The 18,709-nt window shown below is 38.4% G+C and overlaps 1 protein-coding gene across 1 annotated transcript in view; it reads left to right on the top strand.

Annotated features, from left to right (window-relative positions):
• LOC132893505 (dedicator of cytokinesis protein 3-like) overlaps positions 1-14,176 on the top strand; it is a 136,288-nt gene extending 122,112 nt beyond the window's left edge. Inside the window, exons 47-54 of the mRNA XM_060932699.1 lie at positions 566-654; positions 5,407-5,521; positions 5,612-5,693; positions 5,841-5,953; positions 6,714-6,801; positions 6,957-7,067; positions 8,141-8,223; positions 12,255-14,176. Of these exons, the coding sequence (XP_060788682.1) occupies positions 566-654; positions 5,407-5,521; positions 5,612-5,693; positions 5,841-5,953; positions 6,714-6,801; positions 6,957-7,067; positions 8,141-8,223; positions 12,255-12,854 (1,281 nt within the window). The 3' untranslated portion in view covers positions 12,855-14,176. The remainder of the gene's footprint in view (positions 1-565; positions 655-5,406; positions 5,522-5,611; positions 5,694-5,840; positions 5,954-6,713; positions 6,802-6,956; positions 7,068-8,140; positions 8,224-12,254) is intronic.
• The last annotated feature ends 4,533 nt before the right edge of the window (positions 14,177-18,709 follow it).

Here is an 18,709-nt window from a genome sequence, read left to right as displayed (position 1 = left end):
GAACTTCTACAACTGAGAAATCAACAAACCAATGCCACCATCATGAGGACCAGATGGGTGAGGGGTGTGAAAGAAGGAGAAAGAGGTGGAGAGGGCTACAGGCATTGTGGTGTTGTGAGGTGAAATCCAGTTCTCTGTCAATGCAAGGATGTGGAGGGACAGAAGGGAGATGTGAGCAGAGATGAAGTCAGCCTTCTGTGTGGCAGACTGGCAGTTCCATAGTGATCCAGAAGGTGTCAGTAGATGTAGCTGAAGGGTAGATGAGGTTGGAGAGACATTGTCCTCATGGAGGGCCATAACGGCGGAAGCGCCTCTTGTGGGTGAGAGAACAAATAAGAATGGTGTCGAGATACATGATGAACAGGTTATGAGGGATGGAGAGGGGGAGAGATTTTGGGAAGTAGTGTTGCTCGAAACCACACTAAAAGCCCAGTTTTTGTGCTGCTTTTCAGTTTACTGTGTGCTTTTCAGTTTACTATTTGTGCTGCTTTTCAGTTTATTATGTTGTCTGTATAGAAGCTGAATCCACTTTGATTAATATATGTGTTTGCATTTTTCCCAACAGGGGGTTGCTGCACTTGACAGATTCTGTCCTTCGGGTATGAGGATCCTTCCACGAAGTCCAGAAAGTAACCGAATAATTCATAGACATAGGTGAGATATATATATATATATATTTCAAAGGTAGCCTGTGTAGTATACTTAACTTGCATACAAAATACACATCACTGAAGGGTTGCCTAATATTGGGCCTCACTGAGCAATCATTTTGTAAAGTTGTGTGTAAATATTTTTGTAGCCCAAACTGAACAAAATATTTGGTGATTGCACAGCACACCTGATTTACAGTTAGTGATGCTCACAAAAATCCATAAAATTGAAAGCTCCAAAGCTCCCTGCTGAAAGTGGCAAAATGATGACTAAATGACAAAAGAGTGGCTTCTAAGGGTAGTATCTCACTGGGCTGCGACAGCCTGCGACTAGTTGGAGACACAACAATCACAATAAAATATACGAATTAGCAACAATTTTCACTTGGAATCACACTGAATTGATGTTCGCATATTTTATCACAATTGTTGTGTCTCCAACTAGTTGCAGGCTGTCGCAGCCCAGTGAGATAAGTTAGTATCTCACTGGGCTGCGACAGTTTGCGAATGTCATTCGCGAGAGAGTTTCAAAAGTGTCTTGAAACATTCGTGGGGCTTCTCAATTTCCTAGCATGAGTCGCAAAGTGTCGCTCCTTCGTCGCTGAAATTTTGAACATGTTCAAAAAATTAGTGCGACAAAATTTCTCGCAAAATAGTCGCAAATGTGTCGCTGGTGTTGCAAAGCCGTCGCAAACCCTTCTCAAGTCAGTTTCCGTGAGGCTCACTCTACTTCCCTGCCTGCCGAGGGAAAGCCAAGCTGCAACAGCCTGCGACTAGTTGGAGACACAACAATTATGGTAAAATATGTGAATATCAATTCAGTGTGATTCCAAGTAAAAATTGTCGCCAATTCGCATATTTTATTGCAATTGTTGTGTCTCCAACTAGTCGCGGGCTGTCGCAGCCCAGTGAGATACTACCCATACACTCGCACTTCCTGTCTCACAGAAACCGACTTGAGAAGGGTTCGTGATGGCTTTGCGACACCAGCGACGCATTTGCATTTTGAGAGAAATTTTGTCACGCGAATTTTTTGAACATGTTCAAAATTTCAGCGACAAAGGAGCGACACTTTGCGACTCATGCGACGAAATTGAGAAGTCCCGCGAATGTTTCAAGACACTTTTGAAACTCTCTAACGAATGATGTTCGCAATTTGTCACAAGCTGTCACAGCCCAGTGAGATACTGGCTTAAGGAAAGAGGGTACTAAATCTTCCAGTAACACCAGCTCAGCCATTGCAACTCCAAAAGACACACTTATTCTTCCTTCTTTTTAGGACACCATTTCTTTGATCCTATTTTAATGGTTAGTCTTATTTGTCTTAATATATGGATTTGTTTTGGACTGCTTTCTTTCAAATCATTCAGATGAAAAGACATAAGCTGTTGTAGGGTACAATCTTTTTTTTTCTCCCAAACTAGCTGGATTTTCATGAATACCACAATGCTTCTGCACATTATGTGTAACCCCAATTCAAAAAATACTGGGATGGTGTGGGAAATGCAAATAAAAAAGCAGTTATTTCTAAATTTCCTTTGACTTTCATTGCAGACAGTATGAACCCAAGATATTTCATGTTTTGTCTGGTCAACTTCATTTTATTTGTTAATATACATCCATTCCTGCATTTCAAGCCTGCAACACATTCCAGAAAAAAAGTTGGGATGGGGCAATTTAGGGCTAGTAATGAGATAAAACAATTAAATAATGATGGGATTTAAAACAGGTGATGTCAACAGGTGATTGTAATCATGATTTGGTACAAAATCCGTATCCAGGAAAGGCCTAGTCTTTGAGGAACAAAGATGGGCCAAAGATCTCCAGTTTGTCAAAAAATTTGTGAGAATATAATTGAAATGTTTAAAAACAGTGTTCCTCAAAGAAAGATAGGAAGGGATTTGGATATTTCGCTCTCTACAGTGGATAATATTAAATAAGTCAAGGAATCTGGAGGAATTTCAGTGTGTAAAAGGGCAAGGGCACAAGCCTAAGCGGAACACCCATGATTGCCGATCCCTCAGATGGCAATGCATCAAGAACCATCATTCATCTATAGCTGATATAACCACATGGGCTCAAGATTACCTTGGCAAACCTTTGTCAAGAACTACAATATGGAGTTCCAGCCACAAATGCCATTTAAAACTTCACTGTGCAAAAAGAAAGCCTTATGTTAACTGTGTCCAGAAGGACTGTAAACTTCTATCAGGGATGACAATTTTCCACGGATCCACAGATTTCCGCGGTTTTGTTAGCCAAATGGGTCGTTCTTGTGAATTGTCCAAATCCGAGGAAAAAATTTTGGTGTGTGGGTGGGGGGTGTTTGATTTTTGCAGAGTCCCTCTCAGTGTAGAAGTAAACTATGGAACATTTGGAGCAAATCGCTTCTTTCTGTAACCAGAAAACCTCTTGAAAGCCATAAATTTTGCAAAATATGCAGCGATTGGATGACCTAAACTATCTTTTGATCTTTGAACAAATCAGCGGTCTTGATACATAGATATCGCTATTGCAAATGGCGGATTGATAGACCACTGCAAAGCAGGAAAGGCAACAGATTTTTTAACAATGCTAAAGATGCTCCTTCGAGCATATCTCTGAGAAGCACCATACTAAATGGAGAAAAGAGAGCTCAAACAGCCCACCAACAGAAAAGAAAAGCAACTGAAAGACTAACAGCACTGGCAGCAAAGAGAAAGAAACTTCAATAACTAAGACATAAGCAAGAGTGTCCAGCTTGCTCTCAGAGCAAGTAGAAACTCATATTTTACATTTTTGTGTTATGTTTGTGGCAAGTGACTTTTATAATTAGAACTATTGATATGAACACAGTTGGATGTAACATGTTGACCTGAAGTTTTCTCAACCAAGATGCATTTCAGTCAAGTTTGTAAGTACTTTGACTTAGTCACTCATTGCTGTTGGGGGCATCACTTGAATCCATACAATATAACCTATCTCAAACAAATTTAAAAACGCATTTGATAATGTGCTTTCAGAAATACTTGGAGGAAAATGATTGAATATGGAAATATTTCTATCATTTTGGGAATAACATACTCTAAAAATATGGGTTTGATTTTGTGAGTCACTTTCTTGTACTGTATGTGAGAATCTTTTATTAAAATCTGATTGCATGAAATATGACATTTTTATTCAAAATAGAGGTTTTGAAAGCCCTTAAAATTTGCTAAAATCTAGGAGCTTCAGGGGGCTTTGCCCCCCCTTGTGCCCCCACCAAGGTGCTGCCTTGGAACCGGCTGGGGGCCTGCAGCCCCCAGATCCCCTGCTCACTTTCAGCTAAAATAAGAATTTGCTGTTGTCATGCCTGTTCTCTGGGCTGAAAGGCATTTGGGATGGACCATGACACAGTGGAAACATGTATTGTGGTCAGACAAATCAGTATTTCAGGTCTGGGGTTTTGTTTGTTTGTTTGTTTGTTTGTTTTTTAATTTAAGAAATGGATGTCTTATGCTCCAGACCAAAGATAAAAAGGATCATCTAGACTGTTACCAGCAACAAGTCCAAAAGCCAGCGTCTGTCATGGTATGAGGTTGTGTCAGTGCCTTTGGCAAATGCAGCTTACCTTTCTGTGATGGCAGCATTAATGCAGAAAAGTACACTGAGATTTTGGAGCAACATATGTTGCTTTTAAGGCATCTTTTCCAGGAATATTTCAACAAGACAATGCAAAACCACATTCTGCACACATTATAAAGGCATGGCTGCAGAAGAAGAGGGTGTCTGTCCCCAAAAGAGAATGTGTGGTGAATTTTGAACTGAAAAATGTGACAATCATGACCCTGTACTGTTGCACACCTTAAGACCTGTTTGGAGGAAGAATGGGACAAAATAACACCTGAAACGCTTAATCACTTGGTGTCTTCAGTCCCTAAACATATTTTAAGTGTTGTGAGAAGGAATGGGAACATCACCAACCCCCACTTTTTTTGCAAGATTCAAAATTGAAATGTGTTTATTTTGAAAAAAATAATAGAATTCATGAGGTAAAACATCAAATAATGTGCTGTTGTTGTGAGTGCAGTACAGGTCAAAGATTATGTACATTTTAATGTCAATTTCAACATATGATCCCAACTTTTTCTGATTTGGGGTTGTACAAAAAATTTATTTATAACCAGCTTGATAAATGGAGCCCACTGATTATATCTCATCATCTCATCTCATCTCATCATCTCTAGCCGCTTTATCCTTCTACAGGGTCGCAGGCAAGCTGGAGCCTATCCCAGCTGACTACGGGCGAAAGGCGGGGTACACCCTGGACAAATCGCCAGGTCATCACAGGGCTGACACATAGACACAGACAACCATTCACACTCACATTCACACCTATGGTCAATTTAGAGTCACCAGTTAACCTAACCTGCATGTCTTTGGACTGTGGGGGAAACCGGAGCACCCGGAGGAAACCCACGCGGACACGGGGAGAACATGCAAACTCCACACAGAAAGGCCCTTGCCGGCCCCGGGGCTCGAACCCAGGACCTTCTTGCTGTGAGGCGACAGCGCTAACCACTACACCACCGTGCCGCCCCTGATTATATCTATTTGCTAATTATAGATGCTAATTTCAGAACAGATGTATTTTATTTATGAAAATGTTTGTTAGAATTGGACTACATCTCCTGTATCATCTGCTCATGAAGTGTTTGCAATATCAAATTTCAGTGGCATATTGGCTGTCTTTTTTACCTGTTTATTTTCCCTCTCTTTTGCATTTTTACCCTTTCAGTCCTTTGGGCTCACTTCGTCTCCCCTCATCACACCCCTCCACCAACGAGGGTGGGCCTTTGATGATTTTGACAGATGGGCTGCTGGACCAACAAGATGATTCTCCACTCATGCAGGTGAGCATTCTCATTTCGCATGATTAGCTTTATTATATGTAAAAACAGATGTAGCATTTGTGTGAAACCATGCTTGTATCTCTCATCCAGCCGAGCCCCTCATCCTCAAGCCTCAGCTCCATTCGGTCCTCTTCCTCACAGATGATAAACTCCACCCCTTCGAGTGCAAGAGGTAAAATAACAATATTGTCTTACATACACAAATTACAAATGCTTCAAAGAAATTTTCCTAAAATTTTCTCGTGACATGAGGTGAACCTCAGCTCTTTCTTTTCAGTGTCTCTCCTTAATTCTGTCGCATTCTCACTGTCACACTCAGGATCTCCCTCTCTGTCTGATAAAAATAAGAATTCCCGTGAGCTGCTGATGTTGCTTCCTCCTCACAGAGAGAGACCTAGCGCTATTTATTATGGCAACAATGAAAACGGACAGGTACTCAAGACCTGAAACTCTTTCATCTGATAAAGCTCTTGCTGTATATCGCATTTTGCTTCTGCATGTTTTCAGCCAGAATTTATTCTGTTCTGTTCTATTATATCTTGACATTTTAAATGTTATTTTAAAATGCCTGATATCTCATCATTATTCCAACAATGTTTCTGAAAATGTATGTGTGGCCAGTTTAACAAATGCTATAGTAAAAATTACAGTCTGCCTAACAGAAGCCTAATCAGTTGTGTTCGTAATCAGTTGCTGATTCCCAAAATGTTTATGATGCTCCTGTGTTACATTTGGAGTGGAATCTTTAAATGCAATTTTCTCCTTTTTCACTTTTGGGTGTAACCAGATTTTAAAGTACTATAACTTTACTTGTGGTTGAGATACATACAAAAGTTATTTATTTACCTTCGAGATAAATCAGGAATAGATTGTAGAAAATATCAAAATTTCACCATCTGTAAGCATTTCCAGGCTGCCACACATATAAACAATGGGAACATATATAATTTATTTATTTAAATTTTTTTTTTTTAAAGAAAGACCGAGATAAGAGGTGCTGTAACAGACTAAAATCACTTTTGGAATGATATTTACAAATAAAGCAGGCATTTTTATGACCTGAACATTAGGTACTTTTACAATAGTTTTTCATGCTCATGACAGATTTCAGCCAGTTCTGTTTGTAGAAAAAAAAAATAGAAACGGGTCATATTCCTCAGTACAGTTTTCACTGTGGGTTTTGTATTTGTAGATGAACAACCTCCAGCGCTCTGTGCTCCAACAACACAGCCCCTGTAAACCATGTCCTGATCCCCCCCATACAGGCCTCACTGACAGAGGTACGTGTTTCTCTCTCTCTCTCTCTCTCTCTCTCTCTCTCTCTGTGTGTATAGACGAGATGCACATCCTTTCTGCACATTCAGAAACATTTATACAATTTACACTGCTCTATTAAACTTACTGTGTTTGTTTTATGTTTGTGTAACCCCTCCAGGTGTTCCCCCAGCCCCCAGTAATTGGACACTGGATGCAGAAGCTGGACCATACATGCAAAACCCGGGTACACTTACAATGTCCCATGGCTCTTCTCGCACCTTTCCACAGGGTAATGAACACATACCGACAACCATGCATTGAGATACATACACACACATACTGCAAAAAATTACATTATTAACGTGAAAATATCTTGAATATAGTCTAACTAATCTAGTATTTTTATTATAATATGACAAATTAAATATAAGATTTTTAAATCTGTTTCTGGAGATTTTTACTCATTTCAAGCTTGATTATAAAATTACCATTGTTTCTATTACAGTTTTGCTTATTTATGCATTTATTTCTAGAAATAAGCAAAATGTAACAATGTATAATAAAACATATTTCATGAAAGTATGTTCTCAGGTAAAAGTTTGGTTTAAAAACATTTTAAGCATGTTCTTGAACATCAAGCACACTGAGATAGCACCACACTCTTGTACACACACAACAGCTATTGTTCTTTATATCCTTCATCAAAAAAATTCCCGTGCAGGGATTGGCCAAGGATGGCTCACATGACATAAAATAGTTCCACCACTGATTAAGCAATGTATCTCCTGAGGTCAAAAAAACAAAAATGTATATGGTGCAAGTCAGTCAAAGGATATCCTGGATATACCATGAACTGATGCCACAATTTCAAGCTATACAGCTGGCTCAAGTCACAGTTGTGGCTCCACGAGTATTTCTGTGTGTGTAGAGCTATGTATCATGATTATGCCTAGCGAGGCAGGTGATAGCACGGTACATTGCACATGCACAGGTCAAAGGTCGCTCTGAGATAAACAACAAACATGGCTGCCTCCAGTGAGTTTATGCTGAGATTCAATCTTAACATTTTTAGTTTGAAATTTTTTGATAAGGGATATAAATCAAATATACCATACACTGAGAGGCACCGGTAATTATGGATTCTCTTCGGTGACTGGCATACTACTGTTTTCTTTGGGGCTATGCTAGTCACCTCAGAGAATCCATAATTTCAACTGGAGCCCCTCAGTGCATGGTATATTTGATTAATATGCTTTTAGATCAGCATTGCACTGTTTTGTTTTTTTTGTTTTTTTTTTTGTAATTATTTGTTTACTTTGTGTTAGAATCTGTTCTGAACTCGTTCTTGATTTGTCAATGCAGGTCACTTCTTGATGAACTTTGACACATTCCAGCAGCATATGAGTGATGCTCCACCATCTTTGCCTGCACGCTCACTTAGAAAGGTAAGCAGGGCTTTGCTCTTTTTATATAAATGTGCGCTCAACACTGAGCTAGCCAGCCTGCTTCATAACCATCATGGATTGTGTTCTCCTCCAAGCATGTTGAGTATTTATAATTTGTGTAATTTTTGACATAAATCTGACTTGCATTTACCAAAACCTAAGCTTACGTTAGGTAAACGAACTTTTGGATATTCAGGTTCAACACTAATTCACTGCCAGCAAATATTAAATCAGCTACATCTCTATAAATCAATTTAAAAGGCTCATTAGGTCATATTTTTCATAGTCTTATTTATATTATATAATTATCATGATATTTTTGCTAGTTTCATATATCTTTTTTCTTATAATTTTCATTGCATTTTTTTCCTCTTAAGGAATGGTAATTTTAATTAAATTTTTAGATCAATTATATTAGAGATTGTTAAAGATTGTAACATTCTTGAAATTGTAAGAAGTATCAGTTTATATTGTATTTTTGATATTGTAAATGAGTGTAGTTTTGCAGGGCCCCCTATGGATACCAGCTGTGCTGAATGGGCCACCCTGTTAAAATAAAGTTTATCTATCTATCGATCTATCAATTATGAAGATAAACCATAAACAATCAGTGATGTAGATTTCATTTCCACGCTGCTCATACCACCTATGCTATGAAACACTGTGCCAAAACCCAAAAAATGTCTTTTTAAATTCTTGCAAGAATATGGATCATATCTTGAATTTGACAATTCCATGATTGAAGAGTACCCAAGATAAATTTCATCATATATGGGTCATAGTTTCAAATATATCTGGACAAAATCATCTCTGGATTCTGGGGTATTTTGCACAGTGAAAGTTTTGCATGAAACATTATACGTAGTTAGTGAAGAGTCCAACATAGTACGCAGATGTTTCAAAGAACCTTTGGACTTTTTCCACAAATGTACTTCATCAAGTGTGCAAATGACATACTGTATCACTCCTTTTATGACAGTTTTTTGTTATAATGCAGCATCATTGCTGTGTTGTTGACTATTACATTTAACTTAACATTACCTTTTATATAACCTGGATGATAAAACCTAGCAGTGAAAATCTGTGTTGATGCATTCACATCATTTACCGATCAATAAAGTGTACAGTTCTACTCATACACTAACAACAGTTCAAATCACTCTCAGTAGTAAATATGATGACCAATCCTAAACAATGACTGTATAAACCATCATGGGGTAGCTACGCTAAATATAGCTAGCAAACTACTAGACTGAAACATCAGGGTTCTTTTTTTTTCCTTTCAATCCAGACTATTAAAACTACAGTTTGTTTACCGTGATTTAGCCTTGTCAGTTATGAGGAAAAAGTGAGTAGGTATGCAGGCAACAGACAGATGTAAAAGCTGAAAGAGAGTTTTATTAAGGCAAACTGGCAGACAAATCCAAATTGTAAGGCAGAAAGCAGCATCAAAAAACAGGCAATGGTCAGGCAAGGCAGAAACAGGATATCAGAGGCAGTATCAAAAAGGCAAAATCCAAAGTACAAAACAAAGTCAATCCAGAGAAGTAGAGCAACATTCAAAAAATCTTGGTAAAGTCAGACACACAGAACTGAGCATTTACTTCACAATGATTGAGTGTTTTGAGAGTGCTTATATGTGTGCTGTGGTGACTGAGTCCAATTAGAAATCAGGATCCTGTGAACGGTGAAGTGCAGGGTGGGTGTTGTAGTCCGTGGTGGCTATATTTAAAGGCTGCTATGAATGCTGGGAAGTAGAGGCTAGAGTGCTAGTAGATGCAGATGTGACAAAAAGAACTAGGAAAGAGAGAATTTGCACATTCTTTGTTTTCAGTGCATAATAATAAAAAATAATTAAAGTTTACACTATTGTAGTTTAAAATGTGATATTTAAAATGCTCATTTTAAAAACCAACATCAGTGAAATCAGTATTTCCTGAAAATATTTACTTACAGCATGTTTACTGAAGGGGGAGTGCAGTGTGCACTGTCTCCTCACAGCAAGAAGGTTCTGGGTTTGAACCTCGTGGCCGACTGGGACCTTCCTGTGTGGTGTTTGCATGTTCTTCTCATGCCTGTGTGGACTTCCTCCAGGTGCTCTGTTTTCCTCTCACAGTCCAAAGACATATGGATTAGGTCAAGTGCCATCTCTAAATTGTCCATAGGTGTAAATAGTTGTGTGATTAAACTGGCAACCAGCACAGGGTGAACCCTGCCTCTCACTCAGTCAGCTGGGATTGGCTCCAACTCACCCATGACCCTGACTTATAAGCAGTATAAACAATGGATTGGTGGATAGAATGATGGATGTTTAGTGAAAAGAGTATATTTTACTATCCTTGTAGAAAATAGCACACAGAGCAACCTTCATAAATTATACATGCAATATCTACAGATGTACCATAATTGCTATGAAAAATTATTTGGACTAAATGAAGAGAACATTTCACAAGTATAGGGACTCAATGCCAGGCATTTTGCAGGGCCACAGTTCATCCATTCGCTATAGATAATGAAAAACCGCATGAGTGTAAGTAGGGCTATACTGATTTGCATTCATTTAAGTGATCAGAATAAATATATCTTAGCCAGGTCAAAGCAGTTTGATAGAAATATATGTTTGGCATGCTTGAACTGGTACAGGCTGATCTGGGTGCTACTTGTTCTTGAAACTGGTGCAGGCTGTTCTGATTGCTACTTATTTTGGATAGTTAAATCCTTGAGATTTATCCTCACTCACACATTCTGCTCTCTGCTTAATGATTATGTTGACCAGTGATGTCTTTCTTCTTTTCATAAGACTCTGATCCTGGCGGGCGATGTAATGGTGCATAATGTCTCTCTTCTTTCATAAAGTAGTGTAGTCTAAACTAGTGATGTAATGCTTCATCACCCGTTTACGTTATACATAGATAACTTAGCTTCATCAATCACATCATCATCATCATCATCCAATCACATAGCTACAATACACTCTGGAATGTGAATATGTACTCATGTTTGTCCTACAATAAACTGAGAAACATCTCTGAGCAGCTGAGTCTGGGTCAGTGACTGTTTGCTCACGGATCGATATGTGAGGCAGAATCTCCCGGATATCCATGAAGCAGAATCTCTTAGGTGGCAGAGGTCTGTTTTCCTAGATCATACTTTGTCAATTCAACCTCCTTCAGTCCAGACAGATCAAAACCTGACACAATTTTAATTATTTGCACTGCTGGGTAAAGGGGAAAACCAGAGCATGTTGGACTGTTCAAATTTGAGGTTTGATTTATTTAAAATTATATCGTGTATATAGAGAGTGTAAAAATATTTACTGAGTATATTTACTTTATATATTTACTGAGTAAAATGTGATAATAGTTGACATTAATGTTATTTAAAATATGATTTTTTGACAAAATCCATCTGTCCATCCATTATCTATATCACTTATCAGTTAGGATCACAGGGGAAGCCGGAGCCAATCCCAGCTGACTTTGAGCGAGAGAGGGGCCAGTCTATTGTAGTGCTAACACAGAGATGAACAATCATATTTACACCTATGGGCAATTTAGAGTAGCTAGTTGACCTAATTCACATATTTTTGCACTGTGGGAGGAAACTGGAACACCCAGAGAAAACCCAAGTAGGCACAAGGAGAACATGCAAACACCACACAGAAAAGCCCCAGCTGGGGTTTGGGGGTTTTGAACCTAGAACCTTCTTGCTGTGAGGCGACAGTGGTAACCACTGCATCACTGTGCCTTGCTTGATTAAACCTATTTTATACATTTATTTAAGTGTTAATTTAAGATTTTATGTTTTAAGTAGACATCTTTCATTTGCAGTTTTATGTAAATATAATTTCCTCATCCACTGATGCCATATATACCTAGAAAGAATAACTTTAATTGCCAAATGAGATATGTGGTCTTGGAAAATAGCTAAAAAAATACAATCATCATGAATATCAACTGTTTTATGTTTATTATGCTATCTTTTCTACAGTAAGCATGATTTATTTATTTTCCCCTCATATCCACATCCAGTCTCCTCTTCAGCCTATCCCAGGCTCTCCCACCAGCCCTGTATCGGTTTTGGGCGGCAGCAACTCCACGCTTTCAGGTAGCGCCAGCAGTGGTGTCTCATCCCTAAGCGAGAGTGTACACAGCCATGCCGAAACACCGAGCCGTAATGAAAATGTCATCCTCAACCGCCATGACAATCCCATAGAAACTGCTCAACTTCATTACTGGAACCCTGATGATCACCTGAGCTCTCACTATCCACATGTGCACTTCAGCAGTGTTCCTGAACACCTGCCCTATTCCTCAGCCCCCAAGCACACTCAGTATGGTCAAGGTCATTATGGAGCCTACAGCGCAGACAATGAGCCAATGGAGCCCCAGCGGCTTTGCCACCTGCGCCCGGTGGGTTTCAGTGCCATACAGGAGCAGTATCATCAGCACCATCACCTCCATGGCTCATTACGCCGAGCTGGAACTCCAACTGTGCCACCTAAACCTGCCCAGAGAGAGGAGGAGGGGACGACACCACACCCAGTGCCGCTCCCTCGCCGAATATTTCCTCCTCACCGTGCCACCTGGGAGCAGGGTATCAGAGAGGAGCAAGAGGAGAATGCAGGATGAAGACAAAAAAGACAATGGCAGAAGGTGGTTGTAACAGAAAGGTTCATCTAAGTGCTACAGTCTTCAACCATGTATTAAGCTGAACTGCATGTGCAGGCTTTCCTGGTGTTAGGAGGTTTTGTGTTGATGTTCCATTCTTATAGTTTACATGACAGCAACCTCTAGACCAGGACTTGCCTTGCACTGCAGACTCTAGAGACCATCCGACCATGCTTCAGCTTGCAGTATATGCTTACAAATCATACTCTGGTGTTAAAAATGTCTGTGAGCATGGTTTTGTACAATTTTAAAAGAAAATCTATATTTTGTGAGTATAGTGAAGATATAATATAGACAATCCCTGTAGTCTCCTTGCTTAGTGTGGTCTTCTAAAGTGATGAAAAGAAGAGGCCTTCCTCCTCAAGTGCAATGCTTCTAAATGACAGCACACCCCAGTTTGACTGTATAATCATTCTCTCTGACCACATAGATTCTATGTGTTTCAGAGAATTCTGAACATTTCTGTCTGTACATATAGCATGGTCTAGCAAATGATGTCCTAACTACAGACAAAAATATGCCATGGACTCTTGCTAGTAGCCTCAAGAAAAATCATTTCTTAGCTTTCAAGTTTTTGAATCAAATACTCCCTTATCCCATGTGCGTACCACAAACCTTTTCTTGCCATATTTCTTGTGGATGAATCCGACTACTTAGTGTAGTTGTAAATAGTGTACGCTCTTGTATTGGCTACACAAGCACACAGACCTCTCATAAATAACTTCATTCAGGAATCTTTTGAATATGTTATACTGATTGCTAAACATACCAACTAGCACTCAATACCTCTCATAATAATGTGGCACACAGACTGATTACAGTGAATTGTAATCTAGAAGGCTTTCGGTTAATGATTGAACTGGAAGGATTTAACCAGGTCTTACATGTCTGGTTTATTCAACAAAGATGGTAAATACTACCCTTTTTTGCTGAGTTATTTCTTTCACAATCAGTTGGCTTTAAAACAAATTCTATGTTATTTTACAAGGTCACTGGAAAGATCCCCCTCCAGTGCAGCCCTATTATTAATAAACATGCAGGTACAGAAGCTCAGGTGTGTTTTTGAGTATTAGATGCTAATGAGCACGGTGGCTACAGGGAAACCACACCAAAAACGTACAATACACACTCTTACAATGTACATTCAATCACTGTAGATACATAATAAAAGTCTGGCGATACATGCTTTTGAATAATCACACATTCTCAAAGCTCCTGTGTCTTTGTTTCATGTACATAATCCAGAAGTGACATATGAAGATTATTGGAATTTCATATTTATACTGGGCAAATTATAATAGCTTGTGATTGTCTCATTTGTTCTAGACTTGAAATATTAATTCTGAAGGGGAAAAAATCATTTATACTCTTTTCAATGTGCCCTCTTGTACATATCGTGAATGCATGAATAAACAGTGTTATGAATTTATTTCACTTTGTTTAATTTTTTTTATTAGTATAGGATTATCAATGTGTATAAAAACTAATAGTTAGTTGAATAAATTCATTAAACCATCCATAGTTCTTTTTAGAACAGTGCTGTCCATGGTCAGCTAACAAGCAGCTGGACAGCAGCAACGAAGCTGTGAAATGGGTGTCAAAGTGGTAGGCAAGGCAAAAATGATGGGATTTAAACATTGTCATTAAAGTGTGTTAATTATCAAAAATGTACCACGGAGCTGTTAATATGTGAAGCATGACAATATGAAAAGAAAAAATGATGGTGGAGGGCATTTTTGTGCCTATTATTATTATTATTATTATTATTAATAAGAATAAGAAGAATAGTGGTTGTAGTCATAGTCAAAGTCCCTCCTGTGCCAGGACCTGGTCTTCCCAGGCAGTCTCCCATCCCAGTACTCACCAGTCTTTTGAGGCACATTAGGCAGCACCAAGCTCCATTTCTAGAGTTACAGTGGGGAGCTGGTCCTCTGGTAACCGCAGCCATTGTAGTAGTAGTACAAAAGTAACATGTTCTGTTCTCCTTAATCTCATTATTCTATAGGAATATTTTAAACATCACATACAGCATATTTTAACATAGAGCCATCAAACTCTTCAGAAGCAGCAACTTTTGTGTATCAGCAATTGAAAGTACATTTTCAAAGCATTAGCAGTTAATGATGGCACATTAAAAACAAATCTAAATGCCTCAACATTATAAAATGCAGTGTCAGACATCTGCCAGTGGAGATGACAATGTGATAATGGACCTATGGATTAAACTTATTAGTAAACTTTATATAAAAATATACAAAGCTGATTTAAGCTAGTATATCATATTACATACTCTACAGCAATCCACCTATAACCATCTAACCAGTCTAACCTAAATTCCCAGGACTCACTGGCAGGTTCAGACTTATATTCTTTACCGATGTACCTACATTTTCTATTTAGTAGCATTATAGTTAGTGAGTAATTTAAACTTGTCCAGATTCTCTTCCTATATAGGCTTTTCCTTTCTGTATGCATTCCTAATGACTAAAGAAGTCTTAATGCAAAAATAATACAAAATGGTAATTTCAGCAAAGTTGAGAGATGCAATGCAGAGTATTACATAAATAACATATTAAAGACTTTTTAAAGAGCTTTATAAAGTTTCATTTAAACCTTATTTGTAAGTCAGGCCTCTGGTCAGTAAAACTACAACATACTCAAGATGTGACTACATTTATTTCACATCCACATGCTGATGAGTGGTGGTTCTAAAGCTGAATATTATTCTGTCAATGATAACAAATAACATCAATAACTGATCTGTTGCTGAAGGCTCATTGAGATCCACATGAAAATGTATAAAAGCATCCTGACGGGAGAAATGAGTACTCTTAAATTTGAGAACCCATTTAATTCCCTACTGAAAAATTCAGCTAAGCTGATCAGCTGCCAGAAGGCTGAACTGGACAAGCCGGTACACTGTCATTGCCAGCTATTTATTTTCCAACTTCCCTACTTGACTAAGATGATCAACAATTGTTTAAGATTTTCTAGTTACCAAACAGTTGTGATTCCCTTAAAAACATGCTTATGATGTAGCAGCTATTCAGAAATTACGTAAACCAGCACTGATTAGCTCAACCTGTGTTTTGGCAGCTGGTGACAAATATTCATAGGATTATGCAAAATTCAGGACAGCTACAAATACAGTAGTTGCAATTGCGACATGAAAACAAAACATGCTAATGCACTGAAAACGTATTCTTATTACCTCAACTTCACTTTGAAGAATGTTTCTGTTAATGCAAGCCCATTTTCTACACAAGCCCAGATTGAAAATGCAAACAGAACAGAGCAATCCTCTTTATCGTTGGTCTATCGCAAGAGGATCTTTATTGTATAATCTGACATGGGGAACATGTTATTACATATGTCATCATGTATTATTGAATTTGGCCAAGGTTTTACTGGGATCACACACATTGTGGCAGGTACAAATCTGAAAAGACTGCTGAACTTACATAGTGTAAAAGTGGCTGAAGCTGTTAAAGTCAAACAAAACCCCAAAATAAATGCTGTTTGCAGATCACAGTAAGTGTCGATGTGCCCCACCACACATTTAAATTAAAAAGACAATTTTACAACAACAATTTATCCATTTTAAGTTATGTTATTGTTAAAAATAGGCTTACTTAGGTGCAGCCATTTGTACTGAAACCAGATATCCGCCCGTGACATTGACAGCACAATAGAAAGCAGTTTACCTTCATTACACAGAGCCATCAAATAAAGGCTTCTAATTCTTAAAAAAAAATCCTGGGCACCACTGCTCTCTCTCTCTCTCTCTCTCTCTCTCTCTCTGTGTGTGTGTGTGTGTGTGTGTGTGTGTGTGTGTGTGTGTGTGTGTGTGTGTGTGTGTGTGTGTGTGTGCATGCATTTTCACTGCTTCAGATGGGTTAAATACAGAAAAAGAACTTCAGAGAAATTAAATATTCAACCCCCAAAGAGTTTAAGGATTTATCAATTAAAGTTTTTTCAAAGAGCAAGATTCTGCTTTGGATGACTTCTTTATGAGTTGAGTGATACATAAAATCAACACAGAAAATGCATGATGTAGTATTTGTGTGTAACAGTATATTTTGTTAAGATAGCCATGTCACAATTATTCAACCCCTATATAATATTGTTGATTTTAAAGCTTTCTGACAGTTTTTATGGCCTAAAGTGGAGTTGAAACATAATTAAGCCTTTGGGAGTTCTATAATGATCCTTCATTTGCTTTAGCTGTGATGCATATATATAAACCCCACCCATATAAGTATTCAAGGTCAGCTGCAATCATGGGAAAGACAAAGGAGCTTCTACAAAAGCTGAGAGAGGAGATTTTTTCATCACACCTAAAGGGGCCTTGGGTATAAGAAGATTTCCAAAAAATGTAACATTCCAAGAGACACCATTATAAGGAAGTTTAAAATTTATGGAACAGCTGCAAACCTGCCTGGCTGTGGAAGAAAGCCCAAAATGTCATCAAAGGCCCTTAGCCACTTAATCAGGACAACTAAGAAAAACCCCCATGTGAGTGCAAGACACCTCAGGATGACATGATGAAGGCTGGTACAAGTGCTTCAGTGGCAACTATAAGACATGCACTGAATAAACAAGGATTTCATGACTGGACTCCAAGATGCACTCCACTCTTGACCACAAGGAACATCAAAAGTCGACTAGAATATGCCAGGAGGAATTTTGATAAGACTACAGAGTTTTGGGAGACAGACAGTTCTATGGACTGATGAAACCAAACTGGAATTGTTTCAACATATGGACCAGCGGTATGTCAGGCGTGCGAAAGGCCAGGCTTATGACCAGAAGAATACCATCCCCACAGTCAAGCATGGAGGTGGGTCATTGATGATGTGGGGCTGTTTTTTTGTGGCAGGAACCGGCAATCTTGATCGTGTGCCTGGCATCATGGATTCCCAGAAATACCAGGCAATTTTAAAGAGGAACGTGATGCCTTCTGTTGATAAATTAAAGCTTGGTGATCAGTGGACTTTCCAGCAAGATAATGATCCCAAGCACACCTCCAAGTCAACTAAAGCTTGGTTGAGAAAAAGATCCTGGAATGTCCTGGAGTGGCCTTCTCAGTCACCAGATTTAAATCGGATTGAAAATCTTTGGTGGGATTTAAAGAAGGCAGTTGCAGCGCGGAAGCCATCAAACATCATTGAGCTAGAGGCTTTTGCACATGAAGAATGGGCAAAGATTCCAATCGAGAGGTGTAAGGAGCTTGTCAGCACTTAAAACGTTTGTTAGAAGTTATAAAAGCTAAAGGATGCTCTACAAAGTACTGAAGCTGGGGGTTGAATAATAGTGGACATGCACATGTGTTAAAAGATTTACATTTTCATTTGAACTTCAAAGTTAAGTCAACTTCTGTTGTCAAAATAGCTCAAATATGTATCAATAAATATTTTTTGCTGTTTAATGAGTTTTTTTGTCCATTTATTGTCATTTTCTTTCATCCACATCACTATGTCAAGACAAAGGCTTCTAATTCTAAAAATCCAGTCAAAAAATTTTCTGTAGCCATGTGATTTTTACTGGCAACAAAATATGTTAATCAACAGACTTTACTTTTATGAAGTTTAAATCTCACTCGGCTAGATAACGCAAACGCAGTACTGACACAGATACTAGGAAACAATCCCGTTGCCACAGCAACACAATTTTGCCATCAAAAAAGATAGCTTTTCTTAGTGAATAAAAACAAACTAAAGTGTGTCATATAAAATGATCAATGATGGGCTTATTTTACACTCCAACGCTTGACACTTGGGCATCTTCAGGGTTGTTTGTAACTATTTAGAAGCGAT

This window comes from Neoarius graeffei, chromosome 10, assembly GCF_027579695.1.
Source record: "Neoarius graeffei isolate fNeoGra1 chromosome 10, fNeoGra1.pri, whole genome shotgun sequence".
Taxonomy (NCBI): Eukaryota; Metazoa; Chordata; class Actinopteri; order Siluriformes; family Ariidae; genus Neoarius; species Neoarius graeffei.
The sequence above is the reverse complement of the archived record's forward strand: the minus strand, read 5'-3'. Positions and strand labels throughout refer to the sequence as shown.